Source organism: Bos mutus, chromosome 16 (assembly GCF_027580195.1).
Source record: "Bos mutus isolate GX-2022 chromosome 16, NWIPB_WYAK_1.1, whole genome shotgun sequence".
NCBI classification, from domain to species: Eukaryota; Metazoa; Chordata; class Mammalia; order Artiodactyla; family Bovidae; genus Bos; species Bos mutus.
The window spans coordinates 57,138,427-57,164,520 of record NC_091632.1 but is presented as its reverse complement, the minus strand read 5'-3'; the positions used below and the strand labels follow the sequence as shown (position 1 = coordinate 57,164,520).

The following is a 26,094-nucleotide window of genomic DNA, read 5'->3' as shown; positions in this document are numbered from 1 at the left end:
ATATGTTTATAACTTTTATGGTTTCTATCTGAAAAATTACAGGTTTGAATCTTGTGTTTTCCAGGAGTAGGGAAAACCTTCCTCTCAAACTAATTATGGCAATAATTTGGTAAAATTATACGTTATAAACAAAACAATTATATTTTCTCTCTGACTCCTCCAGAGATTTGAAACTCTTAGGTTTCCACTAAGTTTATCAAATGAGTTAGGAAGGTTATCTCACTAACAGGTACAAAAACCTCAAGGAATTTTTGAGACCTTAAAAAGGGAAGAATTCACCTAGATTTGTTAGGCAAAATCTGTGATAAGCCTTTGGTGTGAGTTTCCTAGCCCTGTTTTGTTTTAAAAGTTCAGTCTCAGACTATAAATGTTTAAGCAAAATAAAAAGTCTATGATCAATTATGGTTATATAAATCATCAGACCAAAATTAGTGAGAACAGACCTATTTTGCAAACAAGCTGGCCTTAATTTGGTTATATTTGATAAAAATGAGGGTAATTTTAGGGAGAAAAAATTTTTTTCAGTAAATGTTAAATCCCAGTTTGTTAATGGAGATCTGCATGTAGAAGACTCATTTCTTGGATAGTTCTTTGCTGTTATGTGATGTTAATGTAAAATTTAATTGAATTCTTAAAGAACACCCTAAGTTTGTTTCTGAAGCTTATCTCAGTAATCTATCTTTGGATGAAGATCAGATGCCTCATGACCTGCAACCAGGACTGGAAAAAGACATAATTTAAAGGACTGTCTCCAACCTGGATGGAAGGACTTTTTTAATCAGGTACTCTTAACTAGCTCAGGCACAATGAAACTGAAGGGAAATTAACTCTTAGACTAATTCCCACTTCCAAAGGCCCCTACACTGGATTGGTCTATAGAGAAGATAGTTGACCTGATCTCACCTTAAAATGATGCTCAAACAGGAGAAACTACACTACACTAGGATGAGAAGACGACGACATCAGAGGTAGACAGCTTGCCCAAGATGCTGGACCTGATTCGTATGATCATTTATAATGTTTTCTTGACTTCTTAGACCTTTGCATATAAATCAAATGCTTTTCTATCATTGGCCTGATCCTATGCTAATTTTAGAAATCAATCCACTTGTTGGGTTTGTGGCCAATTACCTGTGTCTAGTTCTGGGTTACCTTGGTAAATTTCTCTACTACAAGACTCTAACTGGTTGGCCTGAGAAAATTTACTTAAAAAAAAATTATAGTCATATCCAGGTCACTGTGATATTACTAGATGGGATCCCCTCACCAGGCCAATTAATAATGCCTGCTCTGACTCTGGCCTTAAATTTGAGCTTTCTTCTATTACTCAAGCTCAAGCAGAGCAACAAGCAAAGTTTCAGCAAAGGAGGAAAAAGCTCCCACAATTATAGGATGGATTTATATACATAACACCAGGCTATGGTAATTTATGTTTAAGTCTCCTCTGTGTTGGAAACAATTAAATCATACTAAGGATAATCAGTCTAGTAACACTAGAAAACTGGGCTATGTGCCTTATAGATGGGTACCAATATATAATTTTCCTGGAAGATAAAGATTCTACAGAGTAGACTAAGTCAGATGACCTGAGATATATTCAGATCAGATCAGATCAGATCAGTCGCTCAGTCGTGTCCGACTCTGCGACCCCATGAATCGTAGCACGCCAGGCCTCCCTGTCCATCACCAACTCCCAGAGTTCACTCAGACTCAAGTCCATAGAGTCAGTGATGCCATCCAGCCATCTCATCCTCTGTCGTCCCCTTCTCCTCTTGCCCCCAATCCCTCCCAGCATCAGGGTCTTTTCCAATGAGTCAACTCTTCACATGAGGTGGCCAAAGTACTGGAGTTTCAGCTTTAGCATCATTCCTTCCAAAGAAATCCCAGGACTGATCTCCTTCAGAATGGACTGGTTGGATCTCCTTGCAGTCCAAGGGACTCTCCAGAGTCTTCTCCAACACCACAGTTCAAAAGCATCAATTCTTGGCACTCAGCCTTCTTCACGGTCCAATTCTTACATCCATACATGACCACAGGAAAAACCATAGCCTTGACTAGACAAACCTTTGTTGGCAAAGTAATGTCTCTGCTTTTGAATATGCTATCTAGGTTGGTCATAACTTTCCTTCCAAGGAGTAAGCATCTTTTAATTTCATGGCTGCAGTCACCATCTGTAGTGATTTTGGAGCCCCCAAAAATAAAGTCTGACACTGTTTCCACTGTTTCCCCATCTATTTCCCATGAAGTGATGGGACTGGATGCCATGATCTTCATTTTCTGAATGTTGAGCTTTAAGCCAACTTTTTCACTCTCCACTTTCACTTTCATCAAGAGGCTTTTGAGTTCCTCTTCACTTTCTGCCATAAGGGTGGTGTCATCTGCATATCTGAGGTTATTGATATTTCTCCCGGCAATCTTGATTCCAGCTTGTGTTTCTTCCAGTCCAGCGTTTCTCATGATGTACTCTGCATATAAGTTAAATAAACAGGGTGACAATATACAGCCTTGATGAACTCCTTTTCCTATTTGGAACCAGTCTGTTGTTCCATGTCCAGTTCTAACTGTTGCTTCCTGACCTGCATACAAATTTCTCAAGAGGCAGGTCAGGTGGTCTGGTATTCCCATCTCTTTCAGAATTTTCCACAGTTTATTGTGATCCACATAGTCAAAGGCTTTGGCATAGTCAATAAAGCAGAAATAGATGCTTTTCTGGAACTCTCTTGCTTTTTCCATGATCCAGCGGATGTTGGCAATTTGATCTCTGGTTCCTCTGCCTTTTCTAAAACCAGCTTGAACATCAGGAAGTTCACAGTTCACATATTGCTGAAGCCTGGCTTGGAGAATTTTGAGCATTACTTTAGTAGCGTGTGAGATGAGTGCAATTGTGCGGTAGTTTGAGCATTCTTTGGCATTGCCTTTCTTTGGGATTGGAATGAAAACTGACCTTTTCCAGGCCTGTGGCCACTGCTGAGTTTTCCAAATTTGCTGGCATATTGAGTGCAGCACTTTCACAGCATCATCTTTCAGGATTTGGAAGAGCTCAACTGGAATTCCATCACCTCCACTAGCTTTGTTTGTAGTGATGCTTTCTAAGGCCCACTTGACTTCACATTCCAGGATGTCTGGATCTAAGTCAGTGATCACACCATCGGGGCTATATTTAATGGAAGCTCTTAACTTAAATCTTACTTGTGACTTTGCTAATACTGCTGGCTATGTTATTTGTATTTCACCTGTTTTACACAATTGCTGTTTATTACACTCCCAAATGTGCAACTGAGGCCTCTGATAGAATAATATATATTTGCATATGAGGTCAATGATGGTAACAGTGTAACTCTAGATATGGGAAGAGGCGACGAGAGGGAATATTTTCCTGGACTTAGAGGCTAGTAAGACAGGTGGTCCAGAGAATTTTGGATACTGTTTTATGGCCTAGTCCAGTAACAGCACATTCAGTGGCCTATCAACAAAATCTTTGCCAAACCTGAGAATGGACATTCTCAGCACCATGGGATAAAATGGTCATGAAATGCCCCCTTAAAATCATGGTCAAGTTTATAAGCAAAAAGGGGCTCTGCCAACTGAAAACTGACACTTGCCATCTGTGTCTACAAAGATTAAATCATGGCCACTGCAACTGCTGACTTTCAAAGCCCCTGAAAGGAGTTCAGGATGAAAATCAGGAATGAGGCACTCTGCTTTTTATGAGTTCCAATTCTTGCATCTTCTCATACCTAGAGAAACACTGACGTCATTAATGGTGACATCTGCTTTGGCTATTAAGGAAAATTTTTACAATTAAAAGTCAAAATAGAGTAGCTATGGTTCAGACATCCTGGGAAATAACCAGGTGACCCTATGGGTATAATTTCAGATTAGACATATTGCTAAACACTTGAATTTTCTGAGTCGTGTCAGGCTTAGATGCCACCATTCTCAAAACAATGTCTGCTGGAAGCTAGTAACTGCAACCTTACTTTTTATAAAACCAGGCAACTGGCTACCCGGCTACAAGTCTCCTCGAAGTGCCAGGTCCAGACTAGGTTTCCGGTCTATTCTTCTAAAAAGAAATGAGATTTATTTTGACTATTAAAATTCCAGTTATCCCTCCTCCAGCTACTTCTAACTGGATCTGTTACAACAAAATGGCAGACCCAGGGGATTGAGATTTTAATCATACAAGGCTCAGATCTACGACTTGGAACTCAGGAATACTTCCAATTCAGTGTCTATTCTCCAAGCTGAGGCCGTCCTATGCCCCATTTTGACAGGAAGTTATCACAGTCATAGTCGCCCAGTTCCCTAAATTAAAACTGAGTAGAATCCTGTGGGGCTCTGGAGTACAGATCTGTTCTGTGTTCTCCATTTCTTGTCTGTAGAACGTAGGCTTCATTCAGCCTCCTTGACCTTCCCTGAGTTCCAAAGGGTGGATTCAAACAAGCTAATCAGGGAAGGGAGGGGATACAGAAACAGGAGAAACAATCAAAGGTTGGTACAGCCTTGAGACAGGGTCCTGGTTCCTACTCAAAGAAATATGCGTAACAATGTCTTTGAGTTCTTCTACAGAACTGGAGCACCCACCCAGGTGGAGGATGGTAACTTCAGACTGAAGACAAGATTCCTGGAGCACAGCTCTGTTGGTTCACCAGCAACCAATCAAAAAAAAAAAAAAAAAAAGTCACAAACCCTGTAGCCCTCACCCCAAATGTTGCCTCCTGTTTCTGGGGACCAGAGATGACCATCCTGTTAGGTCTTCTGTTTGGCCCCTGTCTATTTGATCTCTGAGAGGAGCCAACACTTTCAAACTAAAGTGCTGTTATTACAAGGGTGAATGCTGGTTTCAGTCAAGGAAAAAAAAATACCTTGACTTAGATTAGGTAGAGAGAGACTTCTGCTCTGCTAGGCAGGCCTATGCCCATGCACAGCAGGAAAAACTTACAGAATTCCACCCCAATTCCCAAGAAGTATCTTGAGTATGAAGGGGAGTTGTTAGGGGAAGCACACTGATTGAAACCATCCACCTTGGCCAGGCACCATAGTAACTATTTGCATGAGTTGTTTTACGACAGGAAGTCTTGGAAGGAACAGGGAACTAATAAGCCACCACCAACCGGAAGAGTTCGGGAAAGGTCAAAAGGAGACACCACATGTCTGACCACCTCCCAGAATCCTTCTCTCTGGCATCCATCTTGGCTGAACAAGGTGTGCACCACCAAGAAGGACTCTGAGTCAGAATGATTGGCTAAAGACAACCCAGAAACTAATCGCATCACCGTAAAAACCTCGAGCCACGTGGCAGAGCAGTTCTCCTGGGTTCCCTTACCCTACTGCTCTCCACCCGGGTGCCCTTTCCCAATAAAATCTCTTGCTTTATCAGCACATGTGTCTCCTCGGACAATTCATTTCTGAGTTTTAGACAAGAGCCCAGTTTCAGGCCCTGGAAGGGGTCCCCCTTCCTGCAACACTAAGAATGGAGATGATCCAGAGAATGAATCCTTGAATTGCTCCCAGCAAGTCAAATGGCAGGTGCTCTTGATCCCTAATCCTCCCTGATTTAGGAACTTCCGGGGAGGCACCTTTTGCATACATTTTGCTTCTTCTTATACCAATAATCCATGGTTATTGTAGAAAAATTAGAAATTAGATCAAGTGGAAAAATGAACATTGCCTTTAATCCCATCACCTAAGGAGAACCAGTGTGGCTCTTTTGGAATGTGACTCTACACCTTTTTTTTCCTATGCATTAAGGCACATCTTAACCTTAATTTTTAAAACAGGTATGAACTCATGCTGTATGTAAACAGGTCAGGTTGTGTATGAACAGGAGATGCAAAAACCAAAATAATTCTGTTTTAGGATTGTGGGATTATTTGCGGTTTTCAATTCATTCAAAATTATTTTTTAATGTTGTTATTTCATCTTTTCAGTGGGAAAAAAGTTGTAATTACAGGTCACTTCTAATGGGATTTGGCTTAATGTCTGTATTCGTTTTTTTTTAATTGCTGCCATAACAATTTATCACAATTAGTGGCCTAAAGCAAAACAAATTTGTTATCTCACATCCTGTGGGTCAGAGATCTGAGTGGACCAAGCTGGTTTCTGTGCTCCAGTCCCACAGGCCAAATCAAGGTGTCAACTGATCTGGGTTCCTATCTGGAAGCTCTGTGGGGAGAATCAGCATCGAGTCTCGTTTAGGTTGTTGGAAGAATTTGGTTCCATGTAGCTGTAGGACTAAAGTCCCTTTTCCTTGCTGACTGTCAGCTGGGAGTCATTTTCAGCTTCTGAAAGTTACTCGCATTCCCTGGCTCATGGAGCTTTTCGTCTTGAAACCCACAATGGAAGATCAAGTCCTTCTGAAGCTTTGAATCTCTTGACCTCCCGTTCTGCCTCCAGCTGGAGAGCTCTCTGCTTTCATTCTGAATAATCCAAGATAATCTCCCTATTTTAAGATCTGTAGCCTTAATTACATTTGCCATGGCCCTGTGCCATGTAAAAGGACATAGTCACGGGTTCTAAGGATTGGGAGGCATGGACATATTTGGAAAGAATATTCTGTCTGTCTCCCTGTGCTGATGAGCACATCCTAACGTGTTGAAATGGAACCAATCTCCTCGATGTTTTTTAGCTCATGTGGAATGATGTGAGCAGGCCCATCCTTGCTACTGATTGCATGTGACTGTCTGAGAGTCCGCAGTCCTTTTGGAGTCGCAGATACATCACTGGGTAACTGGGAGAATTCTTTGGATGGTTTTGATATGCTTCTTGTAGAGACAGCGAGTGTATGACCTGGTACTCACAACAGGCCAAGTGGCAGTTCTTCATTCTGTTGTCTTAGGAAGGTAATATAGCCACTTACAAGTCAGAGACAAATCTTCTCTCCCTACCTCCAACAATAGGCTTGCCATGTCCTCAAATCCTGGCTGTTTTTTTCCCTCTGCTATTCAGATGCTATTAATTAGCTTTGTACATCAACATAGAAAAGCCATGACTTCAGTAAGTCAGACCTAAGGAAACCCCACTGAGCAGAGAAAGTAAGCATGGTAGAATTGCCAGATGTGCATGTTAATTAATTCCTGTGTCATCAGCAGAGCATGCTTACTGGGGCATGTTGAATCTCTGCTCCATAGATTTGCATTGCCTCAGTCTTGATTTCTTCATCAGAAAAAATGGGAATAATAATACCTACCTCAAGAAATAGTTGCAAGAATTTAGTGACATAAAGTATAAGATGTTGCCTAGCATGGCTGCCAGGTTCAGATTGAACGCTCAGTAAATGCTCACTTGCCTGTCCTGTCCCCAGAACCATCCCCTAGAAGTTGGGGGTCCTTGGTCACCCCCCTTCTTCAGATCATTATGTTGCTCTCATTCCCCATTATTGCTCCCTCTCTCCTATGTAAAGAACACTAGAAAATAAATACAGGGACTTCCCCGGTGGTCCAGTTGTTAAAAAGCGGCCTTCCAATGCAGGGGATGCAGGTTTGATCCCTGGTTGGGGAACTAAGATCCCACATGCTTTGAGGCAAGTAGACCCTTGTACAGCAACTACTGAGCTGTGCACTCTGGAGCCCACGTGTCACAATGAAAGATCCTGCATGCTGCAACCAAGACCTGATGCAGTCAAAAAAATAAAAAAAAATTTTTAAAGAAATTAAATACACAGACACAAAGTGAAACATCACTTCTATTTTATTTCAGCAGATTATCTACATGCAATTATTTTCTTTTTGCTAAGTTTCAGAAAACCATGTAAATACATGTGAGTTCTGGTGATAAGTTCTCTAAAACAGTGGAGGAAATAACCTAAATAGTTTAGCACAGCAATGCTCTGTCTCCAGAGGAGCAGAGGAGTGGGTGAGAGTAGGGTTGTCCGATCCCCAGGGCGATGAAGTCCCAGAGCCAAATCCCAAATCCTTCTTTTTAAAAGGAAATGGTGGCCCAAAGGGCACAGTTTATGGCCCTATCAGATCCAGAAATCAGGGGTCCCAATTCCCTGCCACTGCCCCTAGGCTAAAGCCCTTCACCCTCCCTTCTAGCACTCTCTCAGGGGAATGGGGACCCAAGTATATTTACAGAAGCCCAGAATAGGCCAATATTTTGGTAAGTGGGGATTCTTTTTGGATTTTCTCCTTGCCTAGGGGGAACAGAGGGATTTTTTGTTTTGTTTTGTTTTAATTCATCATGTGATAGAGTAAGCCAGTCGATTTTCCCAGTTCTCATTATAGGGTGTGTTGTCCCATACTCAGCTGAGAATTTGCTAGAGAACAGAAACTCGGAGCTGACAGTCTGTCCATGCTCAGCTGTATCCTTTAACAAGTTGGCTGAAGTTTCCTTCTACAGCGCTGCCACCCGGGTTGCATTAGTTACTCATGTAAGTGCTCAGGGCGAGTGATGGACAGGAGGGCAAGACACGGAAGAACACACAAGAAAGTTACAAGAGGTGCACTCGGTTGATGCAGGGCTAACTTGCTAAGTAGAAAATTAAGACCTGTGTTAAGACCTGCTTTGTGCACGTGCCTAGTCAGAGGCCTTCATGCTACACTCCACACCTACGGCTCCAGCTTCCTTGGCACAAGCGCCCCATCTGAAGCACAGCTGCACGTCTGCACCCTCATGTTGGGCAGGCTGACCACATGGGGCTGGAGTCGGCCTCCCTCCTGGATGCTGACAATCATGGGCAGCGAGGTCGTCTCTGAGGCGATGCACTGTCGAGGCCCCAGAAAAGGCCACTTGAAGGTCAGGGACTCTGGGGGCTGCTGGCAGGTGCCCACACACTCATAGGCCAGGAAGCCTGGGGGCTCCAGGACCCAGTTCTCAGCCCACTTCATCCCCTGCAGGTCAATGTACATCTCCTGGCGGCAGCAGCGGGTGCCCTTGGTCACTGGTGCCTTAGGATCACAGTTTCCTTGAGCTCTGGGGGTGCGTGACAAAGAGAAGCAGAGTCAGAGGTCAGCTGGGAGAGCAGGCGTCAGGGAGCCAAGGGCAGGGCCTAGTGGGGCATGTGCAGGTAGAATTATGATCCATCTCTCAATACAAAAGATCTGGAGGACTTCCCTTGTGGTTCAGTGGTTAAGAATCCCCCTGCCAATGCAGGGGACGTGGGTTCGATCCCTGGTCTGGGAAGATTCCATATGCCTGCTGCTGCTGCTGCTAAGCCGCTTCAGTCGTGTCTGACTCTCTGCGACCCTATAGACGGCAGCCCAGCAGGCTCCCCTGTCCCTGGGATTCTCCAGGCAAGAACACAGGAGTTGGTTGCCATTTCCTTCTCCAAGGCAGGAAAGTGAAAAGTGAAAGTGAAGTCGCTCAGTCGTGCCCAACTCTTAGCGACCCCATGCACTGCAGCCTACCAGGCTCCTCCGTCCATGGGATTTTCCAGGCAAGAGTACTGGAGTGGGGTGCCATTGCCTTCTCCACATGCCTGGGAGCAACTAAACCCATGTGCCACAACTACAGAATGCTGCGTGCCTAGAGCCTGTGCTCTGTAATGAGAGAAGCCACCACAACGAGAAGCCCACACACTACAACCAGAGAGTAGCCACCACTCACTGCAATTAGAGAAAGCTCGCACAGCAATGAAGACCCAGCACAGCCAAAAATTAATTAATTAATTAAAATGTAAAAACAATATTTGTGATAAGTGTGGAATGAATAAACATATCTGAAACATAAGTCATAAATCGGTTACTGTTTTTTAATGGTCTCCTATTATGTCAGGCACTGAACTAGGTACTTTCAGCATCATCCCTATTATACCTGAGGACACAGAGACCAAAGATGTTAACTGACATGCCAGAAGCTCTGCGGCCAGTAGAAAGCAGAGTTAAATGAACCTAGGCTGTATGATTGCAAAGGCCTGTTATTAACCTCTCTACTACCCAGCAAGGTCCACTCCAAAGCCTCATCTACTCCAAATAGCTAATTTGTCCCATGAGGAAAGAATTCAGGAAAGATTTTCAACCTTGTGCTATGCTTAGTCACTCAGTCATGTCTGACTCTTTGTGACCCCATGGACTGTAGCCTGCCAGGATCCTCTGTTCTTGGAGATTCTCCAGGCAAGAATACTGGAGTGGGTTGCCATCCCCTCCTCCAGAGGATTCTCCCAACCCAGGGATCGAACCCAGGCCTTCCGCATTGCAGGTAGATTCTTTACCATCTGAGCCACCAGGGAAGCCCTTAGTAACCACTAATGGCTTTTAATCTTTCAAAGAATTAATTAGAGAAAAGGGTAGAGTGAATATAGATGATTACAATAATGAATATGTAACAATGATAACATAAAACCCATTGAAAATATATGAAGGTATTTCAACAAAATGTTTAAATAATAAAAATGTCTGCCATTAGAAACTCTGACATAGGGTGAGGAATCAGTTGCATCCTGGGGTTATCAGCCTCTGCTCCCCAGCTGGTCTCGCCCACCGAGGGGCCTGGACCACCCAGTCCACCCGCAGCCTGCCCCCGGGCCTACCCGTAGTCCCTGAGGTCCAGGGTGTGCAGCTCCAGCTGGGGCTCCCCCTGCCGGCCGCTCGACGGCCCCTGGGGGGCGAAGCGGACCAGCCTGTGGGCGCTGGAGGCCAGCGGGCCCAGGTGCTCCCGCTGCACCAGCACCTGCAGGAGCAGCGGCTGCCGGGGGCTGCGCAGCTGCTGCCAGAAGTTCACCGCCTCGGTAACGTCCAGGGCCTTCCAGCCGCTCTCGTGGATGGTCACCAGCCTGCGACACCGCACGGAGGGAGACACAGGCCCGCGCTCAGGCGTGGGGACTGGGACTGCCCGGGGTGGCCCCGGGGGCGGCACCTCTCCCACCTGCTCCCGGGGTCCCCGCCGGGACCGAGCCGCCCCTCCTCCCGCCCGGGCCCAGCCCTCCTTCCTCCCCCAGCCCCACACCGCAGCCGCGACCTCCGCACCTGGAGTCGATGAGGGCGTGTGCGGTTGGAGCCGTCGTCGCGGACGTGCAGCCACTGGACGGTGACCGGCGCGCGCGTCGCTGCGCGGGAAGAGGCGCTCGTGTCTGCGGAGCGCGGCCCTGGGGACCGGCTCCTGGAAGAGGCGCAGCACGGCCTGCACCAGCTCGCTGCGGGGCGGCAGCCGCTGCTCCATGTCGAACACCAGCAAGTATGAGGACGCCTCGGACTCCAGGAACCTGCCGACCACCTCTGGGGACAGGAGTGGGGTCAGCGGGGCCCCTCTGAGCACTAGGCGAGGTCTGAGGGTGCGGGGCCACTGAGGTGGTGGCCAGGCTGGGAAAGACCAGCCCCCTGTTCTATCCCCTTGGGCCAAGGCCAATTACCTGAAAATCCATCTTGTTTTTAACAACCTCGGCTGCCTCAGCTGAGATGCTGAAGACCAGACTCCTCACCTGGGGGCACCTGGCCTTGGGTGTAGCTCTGGGCACTGAAGAAGTGAGTCCAGGCCGAGGGAGGTAAGAGGCTGAGTAGGACGCAGGATGCCAGCTTCCCTGACAGCTGAATAGCTCCCCGTCACTTTAGTGTTGTTCCTACACCTTTCCCTCCACAATAATATTTCCCTCCACTTTAATATTCATATTGCTGTGAGATGGGGCAGATAGTCACATCAATGTTCCAGAGGAGCAAACAGAAAAGAAAACTGTGATTGTAAAGCCGTTTGCTCAAGGTCAGGCTACTAGTATCAGAGTGAAAAGGGAACCTGAGAAGCCCTGACTGGACCACAGCTCCCAGAGGCTTCCCAGCCAGGGTTCTTGCCACACCCACCCTCTCCCATTGGCTCTGCTTTCTCTTCTCCATCCTCATCTTCTCTGATGCCTTGGCTTTGTCAGCCGGTCCAGCCTGGCCCAGCTCCTCCTGGCCCTGAGGGGCGGGGTCCTCAGCGCAGATGGAGACCAGGGGCCCAGGCCCGCAGTTCTCACAGGCCATGGTCCCCCCTCACCACCCTGTGGACCCTGCACCCCAGACAGCTCCCCAGTCCTCACCACCACAAGGACCAGGCTGCAGCAGGAGGGCAGGCCTCACCTCGGAAGTTCTGGCTGAACCTCTTCCCCCGGGAGCGCGCCCCATGGCCACGCTGCAGCAGGGCCACGTACTGGGTCCTCACGTGGGCGGGGATGACCAGCCCCTCCACGGTGGCCTTGTCCACGATGGGGACCTTGCTGAGGTGCAGCTGCTGCAGCAGGCTGTCCAGGATCCACTCCTCCATCAGGGCCACCCCGGGGCCAGCCAGGGGCAGTGCCCAGAAGGCCCAGCAGAGCCACAGGGGCTGCATGGCGCTGCTGGGGAGAAGGAGGGGCAGAGTGGACGTGTCCCCAGAGGAGGCTCCAGGAGGGTCCCAGCAGCGGGGTGTGCTGAGAGCCAGGCTGGGCCAGCTTTATAGCAGCCCTGGGCTGGGCCAGGGTGGTGGGAGGGGGGAGAGGCTGGGAGGAAGGGAGGTCACACCCTTCAGACCTCCTGGGAGCTCAGCATCCAGACAGGTCCCTGAGCCTGAGGAGGGGGCTGTCTAGAAGGGCACAAAGGGCTGTCTGGATGCCACACAGACCTGGGGCCTCTGACCACTGGTCTCTGGCAGCTCAATAATAATTTTAGTGCCTGTTGAATTTCCCTGATCCTACCCTAGTCCTTAGTCTATGAAAAAGTGAGCCTACCCTGTGACAGTGAGTGTCCCATTAGCCAGCTATTTAAATCTCATTCCTGAAGGCCAGTCTGGGTCTAGGTTTGCTCACTGACAGGAAGGAAGGAGGGAAAGTGTTCTGCATTGCTGCCTCTTCTACGCCAGGCCCTGTTAAGGCACTTTCACAGAAGCCCCTCGAGTCACCGCCCTCCTTTCTTCAGTGCATGCAAGCCCTCTCCCACTCCTTTCACAGTCCCTCAGGGGACTCTGTCCTCCCCCGTGGCAGAAAGAAACTAGACGCCATAAGGACAGGACAGCTGGCAGCTCAGCTCTGCTGGTTCCAAGAGAAGTAATTTCTCCAAGTGTCTCTGCAACCACAGGACTGCAGAGACGTTTCCCCCCACCCCACATGCACAGCATGGTTCTGGGGAGCCCTCTGAGCAGTGACCCTACCTTGGGTACATGGCGTCAGCGCTCAGTTTGAGCCCAAGTCATGCCCAGATTCAGAATACAGGAGAGGAATCTGGAAAGCAGAGGTCAGAGCTGCACGGAGTCACATCCTGTCCAAAGTCACAGGTGTGAGCACGTGGGGAGAGAAGCCCCGGTGCTGCCTCAAACACACAATTGAGACTGGTAGGGCTTAATGGTGGGCCTGCTGCTCGCTGGCTGTTTGACCTGAAAGCTCCCTAACTTCTCAGTGCCTCGGTTTCTCCTCTGAAGGAGGTGATGACAGGTCTACTTCCTAAGGCTAGTGTGAAAGTGTTAGCCACTCAGTCGTCCAACTCTTTACGACCTCATGGACTGTAACCCACCAGGCTCTTCTGTCCATGGACTTCTCTAAGCAAGAATACTGTAGTGGGTTGCCATTCCCTTCTCCACAGGATCTTCCCGATCTAGGGCTTGAACCTGGGTATCTTGCATTCCAGGCAGAATCTCCAGGGAAGCCCAAGGCTAATATGAAGATTAAATGAATTACACACCTAAGACATTCAGGGCAGGCCTGGCGTGGTGAGCACCCTCGCGGGTTTGCTCTTGTTCTCACTGGTCTGCTGTTAAGGTCTCAGGGTGCGGCTTTCTAAAAATGAAGATGACAAGGAGAGGAGTCATTTCCTGAGCATCACTCTGTGCCAGGCACTATTCTGGGCTCTGAATATGTATTCACAACAGCCCTAGGAGGCAGGTACCAGCATCCACCAGTCTTCCAGATATGAAGCCAGAACACACGCATGAAGGAACCTGCCTGCGCTCAGCAGGTGGAGGGCGAGGAGGTCAATGCAGGCCTCTGTCCCCGAGGTCCCTCCTGGCACGAGGCATTTGAGGACGTGCAGGAGGAAGCCCTACTTGAAACATGACAGCCTCACTTCCTCATGTTCTGTCACGTGGTGGATGAGCCATGATGGTGGAAGAGGATGAAGACTGTGGTTGGGGCCAAGGGCCCAGTGGGCAGGGAGCACCCCTCAGCTCCTTCCCAGCACAGGCACTCTGGCCTCCTCTGTGGGTAATTGTGTTACTGGTGGGTCTCTTGTTCCATCCCCCTGCCGCTGTGCTACTCACACGTCCCAGGCAGAGGAAGAGAAAAACTTCTGGTGCTTAAGGGAGGAATTTCTGCCGGAAGAGAGCACAAATTGCCACCATATGCATATGCGTGTACATATATTCAAACATATGTATATATTTGCACATGTGCATAAGGTGGGGGGGACTTATAATTTGAAGAAAGGGAGGAACAATAATAATGCTGATAATAATCATATTGGCTAATACTGCCTATGAGCTGCACACTGTTCTGAGTGCTTTGCATGCATTAACTCTATCCTCACAACTTGCCATTATTGTTCCCATTTTACAGATGAAGAAACTGAGGCATAAAACTGTCACCTGACATGTCCAAGGTCATACAGCTAGTAAGTGCCAGAGCTCGGGTTTTTTGAAGGGAGGAAACAGAAATTCTGTCAAATACACAGGACAGGATAAGAGGAAATACAGAAATTCTGAGACTGAACTGGGGAGGGGAGAGAAGGCAGATGGGGGAGAGCTGGGAGCCTCTCAGGGGGCAACACAATCATGACCTCTGCTGATTCTCTGCTCCCCTTTCCTCCTCTTGCACCTCTGTTTCCTCAGAATTTGAGTAATCCTCAGGGCAGAATTCACATCCCATCTCGGAGTTCATACATCACGTTGTTCCGACACCCCTTGAAATATAAGGTGCCACTTCTGGGTCCGGCCTGAGGGGGCCCTCCTGCTCTCCCTGTGACAAGTGTAGCCTTCTTCAAAAGGAGAACTGTTGCCTTTCTTTACAAGTGATTAGCAGGGAAAGGACTTACTTGGTGCAAACATTTGGGCCTTAAGTCAGGCCAAAAGGTGAAGAAGTGTCACATTTACAGGAGACTCAGGACATGTGGCCCTCAGTCCCCGGAAGTTGTTTTGGGCAGGCATTCCGTAAGTATGCAGTAGTCCACCCTCGCCGCTGGGTGAGAGGAAGCGCTGGGGCTTATCACTGGCCAAGGTGGTGCCAAGGATATAACACCCAGGCTGCCCTCGCAGGCCGAGGCCCCCTCGCCAGGCCTCCAGCATCTGGATGTCCAGGAGCTCGGTGGGGCTGGAAGCTCAAAATGAGGCCTTGGCGGGCCCCCATGTTATTTCAGCAGGACCTGCTGTCTCAGGGCAGAGGTTGGCCAAGCCCTGGGCTGCAGCTCCCTGACCAACACGTGCCCACACGAGGCTCTCTTCTGCCAAGGAGATGCTTCAGAGCTGAAGGCCTCTGGGAGTCGCCCGGGGTCGGGGTGGGGGGTCAGAAGCCGCTTCTCTACCTGGGTAACTGACCAGTTTAATTGAAACTTCATTTTCTAGAGAAAAAAGTAAAGTGGAAGGACCTTCCTCTGCTGGGTTCTCAGCCTTTCCCGGGTGTCTCACTGGTGCTCCTAGACTGGCCTCCCAGCTCAGAGCTGACTCTAGAGCCAAGTCTTTGATGGGAATTGGAACTGACCAGGACCAGTGTTGCCTGCATGGATGGGCTTCTGGGTTTTGTTGCTCAGGGAGCTCCTAGGGGCCACTGGTGCCTGGACAGGGGTCTACAGTTAAAAAATCAAGAATTCTTTCCAATCATGGAGATCTCCCTCAAGGGGAGAGAGCCCTCGAGCATGCGTCACCCTCAGGGGATTTGTCCAGCAAGGTGCCCCCATCCCCAACCTGCCCAAGTGACTTTGTAGAATCAGAGGACTTAATGGTGAAATGGACTGTCAGGTCCATTCTCCTGCCCTGTGGTTTTTAGAGCTAAGAAAATCGAAGTTCAGAGAGGTGACAGCATCTCCAAGCTCACATAGTTAATGATCAATGCCTGCATGAAGTCAGGTCTTCTGATTTCCAGCCTGATTTCCAAACCTTTGAACTATGTCCAGTGCACAGTCCTGCCTGACCTCCTGAAGCCTGCAGGGTGCATCCATCAGCCCCAGGCCAACTGGGGACTCAGTCAACTCAGGGGCGGGGCAGGGGTGGCAGGGGAGGAAGCGGGGGCAGACAGACAGAGGGCAAGTCCCCCAGACTCCTGAGGCTTCCTGGACACAGGCTGCTGGTGCTGAATGTGGATTCCAGGCTGACTGAAGAGTTCTGCTGGGGAAATAAAATAATTGGGCAATTAGCTAGTGGTGAATGTGGATTGGGAGACTTTTTTCAAGGGACCCATCAGTTGCCTGGAGGAAGAGCAGCTGCCCTTTGTCATGCAGAGTTGGGAACCAGGCCTTCCCTCTGACTGTGGATCAGGGTTGGGGGGAGAGTCTGGTCAGCCGTCTGTAGGGTCAGGTTGGGTTTGAAAAGTGGAAAAATTGCAAAATAGCCTCTTCTGATCTTGTGGGAGGGGAGACTACTTACAAAGCTGTCTAAATCAGAGCTCTGTCCTCCAAGGCAAGGTGGAAGGAGTCCATACCATTTATGAATCAGTATTGTTAAGGATATGAAAAGTTTTTGAAGACTTCTTGTTTTTCCCCCAGAGATACTGTAGTGAATGTTCTAAGTGCAATTGCGTGAATGCTGTACAAGCATGCAATTACTTCACGCTCCTGTCTGTTTTGTTGGCATGAACAGGCATTAGAACTGGGGACACTTACATAGTCTCCTCCCACTCAGATGGCCTTTAGATCAGGGGTCCCCAACCCCCAGGCCATGGGGTACCTGTTTGAGGCCTGTTGGGAATCAGGTTGTACAGGAGGAGGTGAGCAGCGGGTGAGTGAGTGAAGCTTCATCTGTATTTATAGCTGTTCCCCACTGCCCTCCCATCGCCTCCAGATGGGACCATCTAGTTGCAGGAAAACAAGCTCATGGCTCCCACTGATTCTGCATTATGGTAATTTGTATAATCATGTCATGATATATCACAGCGTAGTAATAATGGAAATGAAATGCACCATAAATGTAATACAGTTGAATCATCCCAAAATCATTCCCCTCACAGCCACCCCCTCTGCCCCTGAGTCTGTGGAAAAATCATCTTCCACGAAACTGGTTCCTGGTGCCAAAAAGGTTGGGGACCGCTGCTCTAGGGTAAACCAGCCTGGCAGCCTGGCTCTGCCTTCCCCAGACCAGGGTCCATGGCTCCTGCAGCAGCTCTCTCTGGCCTGGTGGGGCTGGGTGGCAGTCTTGTGAAGATATCTCATCCTACCATTAAGGAGAACTATAACCCAGCCTGTTCCAGACGATTCCTCAGCTGCTTGATTCCTTGTGATGAGAGGGAAGAAAGTGACCAGAAAGTCCTGAGGTCTTTTCTGGGCTTGCCCTGAAAATTTGAGAGTAAGAGAAGGCAAAGAGAAAGGATTTTTCTCTCCTTCAGGCAAAAAACCCTTTTTGTGTCTTTCTTTACAGCTTCTGAATATTTTCATATTCAAGAACCATGACACAGGACACGGTAGCCCAAGGTACTATTTCTGAACCATGACTCTCTGCCCAGATGACCCCTAATTTGTCACTCCCGTGGCCACATGGAGCCCAGATGGAGGTCCCTCTCCTCTGAGGTTCAGGGTTCCCAGCCCTGCATCCTGCCCCTCACAGCCACCCTCCACTCAGTATTCTGGCCTCTCAGAGAACACCCCCTGGAGGGTCATCTAGTGACTCATTCTTCATCTGTTTTTTTTATCTTTGAAATGTTCTCATCTGCAAGCCTCAGCATACGTTTCACTTCCTTTATAAACACCCTTCCTAATGTTCTGACCACCCCCATCTCGCCTTGCCCAGCTCACCACTATATTCTCTGGATACACTTGGTCCCTTGTGAAAACAGGGGGATGACAGTCCCTGTGGCATTCTGGAAAGAGACAGGGGTACAGCTCTCCTGACAGAGCACCAGCTCAGCAGGGGATGGACACCCCCCAGGTCCACCTTGTAATCACACTTGACATGTGCCCGGAAGATAATTTGTACTTGAACTGCACTTGCTAAAAGAAAGAGAGAGAGGCAGGGGGTAGAGGACAGGGGAAAGGGAAGAGTGAATGGATGGAAACTAGATACAAGAAACCTTAGTCCAGATTAAGGCCACTACTGATTTCAGTTCAGTTCAGTCGCTCAGTCGTGTCCGACTCTTTGAGACCCCATAGACTGCAGCACGCCAGGCTTCCCTGTCCATCACCAACTCCCAGAGCTTGCTCAAACTCAGGTCCACTGAGCCAGTGATGCCATCCAACCATCTCATCTCCTGTTTTCCCCTTCTCTTACTGCCTTCAATCTTTCCCAGCATCAGGGTCTTTTGCAGTGAGTCAGTTCTTTGCATCAGGTAGCCAAATTATTGGAGCTTCAGCTTCAGCATCAGTCTTTCCGAAGGATATTCAGGACTGACTTCCTTCAGGATTGACTGGTTGGATTTCCTTGCAGTCCAAGGGACTCTCAAGAGTCTTCTCCAACACCACAGTTCAAAAGCATCAATTCTTCAGCGCTCAGCCTTCTTCACAGTCCAACTCTCACATCCATACATGACTACTGGAAAACCATAGCTTTGACTAGATGGACTTTTATTGGCAAAGCAATGTCTCTGCTTTTGAATATGCTGTCTAGGTTGGTCATAACTTTCCTTCCAAGGAGTAAGCATCTTTTAATTTCATGGCTGCAGTCACCATCTGCAGTGATTTTGGAGCCCTAAAAAATAAAGTCTGTCCCTGTTTCCATTGTTTCCCCATCTATTTGCCATGAAGTGATGGGACCAGATGCCATAATCTTTGTTTTGTGAATGTTGAGTTTTAAACCAGCTTTTTCACTCTCCTCTTTCACTTTCATCAAGAGGCTCTTTAGTTCTTCTTCACTTTCTGCCATAAGGGTGGTGTCATCTGCATATCTGAGGTTATTGATATTTCTCTCTGAAATCTTGATTCCAGCTTGTGCTTCATCTAGCCCTGCATTTCGCATGATGTACTCTGCATAGACATTAAATAAGCAGGGTGACAATATACAGCCTTGACGTACTCCTTTCCCAATTTGGAACCAGTCTGTTGTTCCATGTCCAGTTCTAACTGTTGCTTCTTGACCTGCATACAGATTTCTCAGGTGGCAGGTAAGGTGGTCTGGTATTCCCATCTCTTTCAGAATTTTCCACAGTTTATTGTGATCCTCACAGTCAAAGGCTTTGGTGTAGTCAGTGAAGCAGATGTTTTTCTGGAACTCTCTTACTTTTTCTATGATCCAATGGATGTTGGCAATTTGATCTCTGGTTCCTCTGCCTTTTCTAAATACAGCTTGAATATCAGAAAGTTTTGGTTCACATACTGTTGAAGCCTAGCTTGGAGAATTTTGAGCATTACTTTACTAGCGTGTGAGATGAGTGCAATTGTGCAGTAGTTTGAACATTCTTTGGCATTGTCTTTCTTTGGGATTGGAATGAAAACTGACCTTTTCCAGTCCTGTGACCACTGCTGAGTTTTCCAAATTTGCTGGCATATTGAGTGTAACACTTTCACAGCATCATCTTTTAGGATTTGAAATAGCTCAGCTAGAATTCCATCACCTCCACTAGCTTGTTCATACTTCCTAAGGCCCACTTGATGTCGGACTCCAGGATGTCTGGCTCTAGGTGAGTGATCACACCATCACGGTTATCTCGAACATGAAGATCTTTTTTGTATAGGATCTTTTTTGTACAGTTCTTCTGTGTGTTCTTGCCACCTCTTCTTAATATCTTCTGCTTCTGTTAGGTCCATACATTTCTGTCCTTTATTGTGCTTATTTTGGCATGAAATGTTTCCTTGGTATCACTAATTTTCTTGAAGAGATCTCTGGTCTTTCCCATTCTATTGTTTTCCTCTATTTCTTTGCATTGATCACCGAGGAAGGCTTTCTTATCTCTCCTTGCTATTCTTTGGAACTCTGCATTCAGATGCTTATATCTTTCCTTTTCTCCTTTGCCTTTTACCTTCTCTTCTTTTCTCAGCTATTTGTAAGGCCTCCTCAGACAACCATTTTGCCTTTTTGCATTTCTTTTTCTTGGGGATGGTCTTGATCACTGCCTCCTATACAATAAACCTCTGTCCATAGTTCTTCAGGCATTCTATCAGATCTAATCCCTTGAATCTATTTTTCACTTCCACTGTATAATCATAAGGGATTTGATGTAGGTCATACCTGAATGGTCTAGTGGTTTTCCCTACTTTCTTCAATTTAAGTCTGAATTTTGCAATAAACTAATAACCAACATATCCAACCTTTTTTTTTTTTTGGCTATGCTGGGTCTTAGTTGCAGCACTCAGGATCTTTGTAGTGACATACAGTTTCTAGTTCCCTGACGAGGGATCAATCCCAGGCTCCCTGCATGGGGAGCATGGAGTCTTGACCACCGAACCACAAGGGAAGTCCTCAGCACATAAACCTTTAAAGTTGACAAACTTGGCGGATGGACAGATGATGAGAAGCATCTCCTGTGTTAACACCTAACCTCTGCTCAGCTTCCCTCAAAACAATGCTGAATCCTGTATGAGTTTTTGGAATGTCTGGACCTGCACAAGCCCAGGTGTGTGGTATCATCAACGTGGGAATGTGTTCTCTTGTTTTCACCTGGCAGCATGTCCTGGACCACCTCCCTGGAGACACAGCCAGGAGTCATCAGTGTTCGGTCCTGGCTTTCCTGACCTCACATGATTCCCTAGGCCTTTTCTTTCTTTCTTTTTTTCCAATGTACCAAAATTTGCTTTTATAAATTACTTGGCCAGATTAAGAAACTGAAGAATATTTATACTTTTGAATTTCAAGGATCTGAATCTTGTCACATACTACCCACCCAAAGCTCTACCTTCTTTTTTTTTTTTTTTTAGATAATATGACATGAAAAGTGGGTCAAAACATTTTTGAAAAAATAGTTTATTTCTATTTATTCATTCATACTAAGACAGTATCAGCATAGGTAATAGGAACACAATTTTAAGTTTAAAATTAATTTTCCATTTTGAAAAGTTGAGGATTTTTGGCTCTTCTTTCTACCTTAACTCTTTTAAATATGTCAAAAGTTTATTCCCTTACTTTTCTCAAAATAACAGACAAATGAAAAGTTTATTCCTTTACTTTTCTTAAGGCCATATTGAGATAATTAAAATTGGTTCTTTAGAATTTTGGTACCATTTATAGTAACCTGGAGATTTAACCACAGAATAATACAGGTAAGAAGTTTATAGCACACACACAGAGAAAAGAACAGAGAATTTTATTAGTAGAATGAATAAATCTCAGGGCACTTTCGAATTCTGAGCCATGAGAAAGCCCTTCTGGGGATCCTTAAGCTAAAAGACTTCTCCCTTCAGGGTAGAGTGGAGATTATTAGAAATTGTAAGACAATGGGCACTGCTGATGTGGCCCATGGAAGTTACGTTAGTCGTGCCCAACTCTTTCTGCGACCCCTGTGGACTATAGCCTGCCAGGCTCCTTTGTCCATGGGATTTCTCAGGCAAGAATACTGGAATAGTTTGCCATTTCCTTCTCCAGGGGATCTTCCAAACCCAGGGATCGAACCTGTGTCTCCTGCCTTGGCAGGTGGATTCTTTACCAGTGTGCCACCTGGGAAGCCCTGGAAGCTTCATTAGGATAGGCATAAACGGAGTTTCCATGTTTTAGTGAAGGGGCTGGCGAATGAAACAAAAGCCAGGAAGCCACTTTAAACTCCTGTCCATGGCAGGTCAAATGATGCTGATAAAAGCGGTACCCTTAGAAAGACTATTACCCCACTGTTACCTTTCCCAGGCTTAGCCCTCAGAATGCTTGCAGTGCTACTTCTCTTCTTTCCATCACCTGTTCTAGGAGCAAACCTCCTGAACACATGGTGGTAACAGACTGGAAAAGCCAGACCATGGGGACAGCAAAGGGGCTCTGGATCTCTAGCTGTTTGTCACGATTTGCAATGTCTAACGAGGAATCTAGTAAAACAGATTCTTAAATCTGTTTAAAAAATAATCTTAAACTTAATTGTTATACTGACTTTAGTGTATTTTGAGGATATTACTCAAAATAATAGTGTATTACTCAAAAAAATAGTGTATTTTGAGGATATTACAATACAGATTGTTAATACTGACTTTAGTGTATTTTGAGGATATTACTAAACAACTTTTGTGGTTTAGAACCGCAAAAACAACCTTGACTCTCCTGGACGTATTTTACTTTAAAAAGGAAATACAATAGGAAAAAAAAAAACACAAAAATAAAAATCTATCTGTTCTATAACAACTAACATTTTAATGTTTTTTGTAATATGCAATTTCTTTCAGATACTCTAACTTTTAAGTGACATAAAAAGTTTTGGCCTTTTTAATATCTTCTTTAAAAAAATCTTTTTTTAATTAAAAAATATCTTTAATACTTTTATATTTTGCATAATTTAAAATACAGCCATTGAGGTTAGTATTTCAAGGAAAAAAAAAGTAAATGGAAAAAAAGGAGAATAGTAACTCACTGAGAAGCTTATGATTCAGTTTGTTTTGGATTCTTTAAAAAAATTAGGCCTGGAATTTTAGTTATCCTAATTACCATTCCAATTGGATATCTCAATGTGTGGATTCTAGATAAAAGATAAAATATTTTGGGGGCTTCCCAGGTGGCACTAGTGGTAAAGAGTCTGCCTGCTAATGCAGGAGATGCAAGAGACTGGGGTTCAATCGCTGGGTCAGGAAGATCCCCTGGAGTAGGAAATGGCAACCTGCTCCAGGATTCTTGCCTGGAAAATTCCAGGAACAGAGGAGCCTGGCGAGCAACAGTCCATGGGGTCACAAGGAGTCAGATACGCCAAGAGTCTCCTGAGGGACTGAGCACACATGCTCATAATAAATGTAAAACCCATTGACTGGACTGTTTAGAATATGTTTTACTGGGTTTAGATAAGGAAAACTTCAATAAAGCCAACTTTATACTGAGGTTCACTGATTGAAAATGCCGTTTTAAAATCTCTGCTTGTGTGGCAAATTTCTAAACAAATCATAAAAGATAATATTATAGATATTGTACTGTTCATACATACTTGTTGGGGAAGTGAAGTGCTTGTTTTTAAACTATCAAAATTCTGACCTTTCAAAAATGTCAAAAAAAAAAATGCACTTCCACTTACCACAACACTCTGCTTGACCCCCCAAAACTGTATGTAATGATTTCATATTGTTAGGTTAATCATGTTCCCATTATGGCTTGCAATTGTAACTATCTTTTATTTTTTGTCTGGCTACTGATTTTGAAAACTGATAAACATACTATTGCGATTATGTTAAAAAAATTCTGACCTTTCAAAATAGGTTTCCTAATACAATAGTTTTTGGTTTTGTTTTTGTTTTTTTTCAGAAAATCAGCATTTGCTTTCAAATGCATAAAATGTCAATTAAAAAGTCCTTACAGATAAATGAGAAGTTATAGATAAATAAAAAGTTATAGATAAATACAGATAAATAAAAAGTTATTCCTTTCAGTCTCAATTGTTTTTTCACTTTTAACTATATTCAACACAGAATGATTTTCTAAGTAAATGTCTAATGAAAAACAATTTCAGTGTAAAATAAAAATAAGCAATCCAATATGACTTGCATAGAAACTCTGAGTGCAATTTATCAAAATTCAGAATTAAATTTCTATAATAGTGGGAAAACTTTCAGTCTCTTATTATTCAAAACGTGTAACTTCCTATGAGACTAGAAAGTTAGCAAAGAGGATCAAACAAACTTAAGCAATGGCTGACTTCTAAAGCGATGAACTCTTTTATCCTTGCAGTAGTCATCTTGATTAACAAGGGAATTTTTCAGTCTGTTCTCTGGATTAAATAGTCAAGATACCACTGTCCGTATGCTTCGTTCACAGTTTTCTTTTGTGGGCCATTTCCAGGGGATGATGTAGCTTCATGAACTGAGCATTCACTTGGCAAAACTTCAGCTCCTGGATCAACTTCATCAGAGTGGCAGTTAATAGCTGTATAAGCCAGAGAAATAACATAACTCCGTTGTTCCTCAGCAGGACACGGCGGTAGCATCTGATAATTATAAACAGGGAGCTGATATCCAGTGATATTCTGGACCAGTGAAGTTGGATATGGAGGATAAGCCTGAACATACTGAGTTATAGGATTCATCGTGGTTAGAGGCTGCCTGTAAGTTTCAGTGTTTGAGTTACTCCAGAACTCTGAAACTGTGGTAGAGGACGAAGATTAAAAACCAGAGGATGAGGCTATACGTGATAAGCACGTAAATTTTGTTTCCTGAGTGCAGAGCTCAATTTCAGCTTTTTATCAGGGAAATTCATCTGTGATTCTACTGTCTTCTGCCCATTCACATCATTGTAAAATGCAACAATCCATAGCCTTTGGACACACAAGTTCAATCTGTGATTATCTTCACTTCTTTTACTGAAACATACCTAGTAAAGCAAAAGTGTTCATTACTCAGCCACGTCCGACTCTGTGACTCCATGGACTGTAGCCTGCGAGGCTCTTCTGTCCATGGGATTCTCCAGGCAAGAATACTGGAGTGGGTTGCCATTTCCTTCTCCAGGAGATCTTCCCAACCCAGGGATGGAACCCGAATACCTAGTAAAGGAACCTCTAATTTCAGTTTCGTCCATCCTAACATCAATTCCACGAGCAAAAAAAAGGGTATTTGGCATGACTTTCAGTTCGGTTCAGTTCAGTTCAGTTCAGTCGCTCAGTTGTGTCCAACTCTTTGCGACCCCATGAATCACAGCACGCCAGGCCACCCTGTCCATCACCAACTCCCGGAGTTTACTCAAACTCATGTCCATCGAGTCGGTGATGCTATCCATAGATCTCATCCTCTGTCGTCCCCTTCTTCTCCTGCCCCCAATCCCTCCCAGCATCAGAGTCTTTTCCAATGAGTCAACTCTTCTCAAAGTATTAGAGTTTCAGCTTTAGGATCAGTCCTTCCAATGAACACCCAGGACTGATCTCCTTTAGAATGTACTGGTTGGATCTCCTTGCAGTCCAAGGGACTCTCAAGAGTCTTCTCCAACACCACAGTTCAAAAGCATCAATTCTTCGGTGCTCAGCCTTCTTCACAGTCCAACTCTCACATCCATACATGACCACTGGAAAAACCATAGCCTTGACTAGACGGACTTTTGTTGGCAAAGTAATGTCTCTGCTTTTGAATATGCTGTCTAGGTTGGTAATAACTTTCCTTCCAAGGAGTAAGCGTCTTTTAATTTCATGGCTACAATCACCATCTGCAGTGATTTCGGAGTCCAAAAAAATAAAGTCTGACACTGTTTCCCCATCTATTTCCCATGAAGTGATGGGACCAGATGCCATGATCTTAGTTTTCTGAATGTTGAGCTTTAAGCCAACTTTTTCACTCTCCTCTTTCACTTTCATCGACAGGCTTTTCAGTTCCTCTTCACTTTCTGCCATAAGGGTGGTGTCATCTGCATATCTGAGGTTATTGATATTTCTCCCAGCAATCTTGATTCCAGCTTGTGCTTCTTTAAGCCCAGTGTTTCTCGTGATGTACTCTGCGTATAAGTTAAATAAGTAGGGTGACAATATACATTACCGTCTGGTAAAACATAGCCTTGGCGGGTCATAGCTGATGAAGAATGGGTGCTGGCCTCTGGAGATGGTTGAGTTTGGATTCTCAGGATTTGCAGCAGACATGATGGCCACAACCAGTGTTCCCGCAGAGGGGTTGGAGGAGGAGCAGAAGCTGGCTTCAGGCACCTCACTCGCCACTGCTGTTAGGCCTGCTTGTGCCCCCTACCCTGCTTGAATGGGTAGAGGAAGCTGAGAAGAGTGGCAAGGCCAAGGGGTGCAGGCGAGCTCCCTTGACTTTTTCTTTAGGATCAACTTGTTCTAGATGGAAAATTCTGGAAGGTCTGTATCAGAGCATATTTTTCTAGGCTGTCAGTACTGAATTCATTCTTGTGGAGCTAGAGTTCTACCCAATCCAGGGGAAAAGTGTTAATGGAGGGCAGTGGTATTGATATTTGTTATCATTAATTGATATGTGGTATCAGAATCATTATTATGGTATTCTCATTACCCTCTTCTTTACCTGGTTCTTAACCTCTCACACCTGA

The 26,094-nt window shown here is 45.7% G+C and overlaps 1 protein-coding gene and 1 pseudogene across 1 annotated transcript; both read right to left on the bottom strand.

Annotated features, from left to right (window-relative positions):
• Positions 1 to 7,683: 7,683 nt before the first annotated feature.
• LOC102274414 (left-right determination factor 2) lies at positions 7,684 to 12,237 on the bottom strand. The gene is given in 6 exon segments (XM_070384490.1): positions 7,684 to 8,913; positions 10,469 to 10,711; positions 10,905 to 10,921; positions 10,923 to 10,982; positions 10,984 to 11,153; positions 11,988 to 12,237. Coding segments are annotated over 6 exon segments (1,104 nt in total). The 3' UTR covers positions 7,684 to 8,549.
• An 11,489-nt stretch (positions 12,238 to 23,726) lies between these two features.
• Positions 23,727 to 25,672, bottom strand: LOC102274124 (deleted in azoospermia-like; annotated as a pseudogene).
• Positions 25,673 to 26,094: the final 422 nt, after the last annotated feature.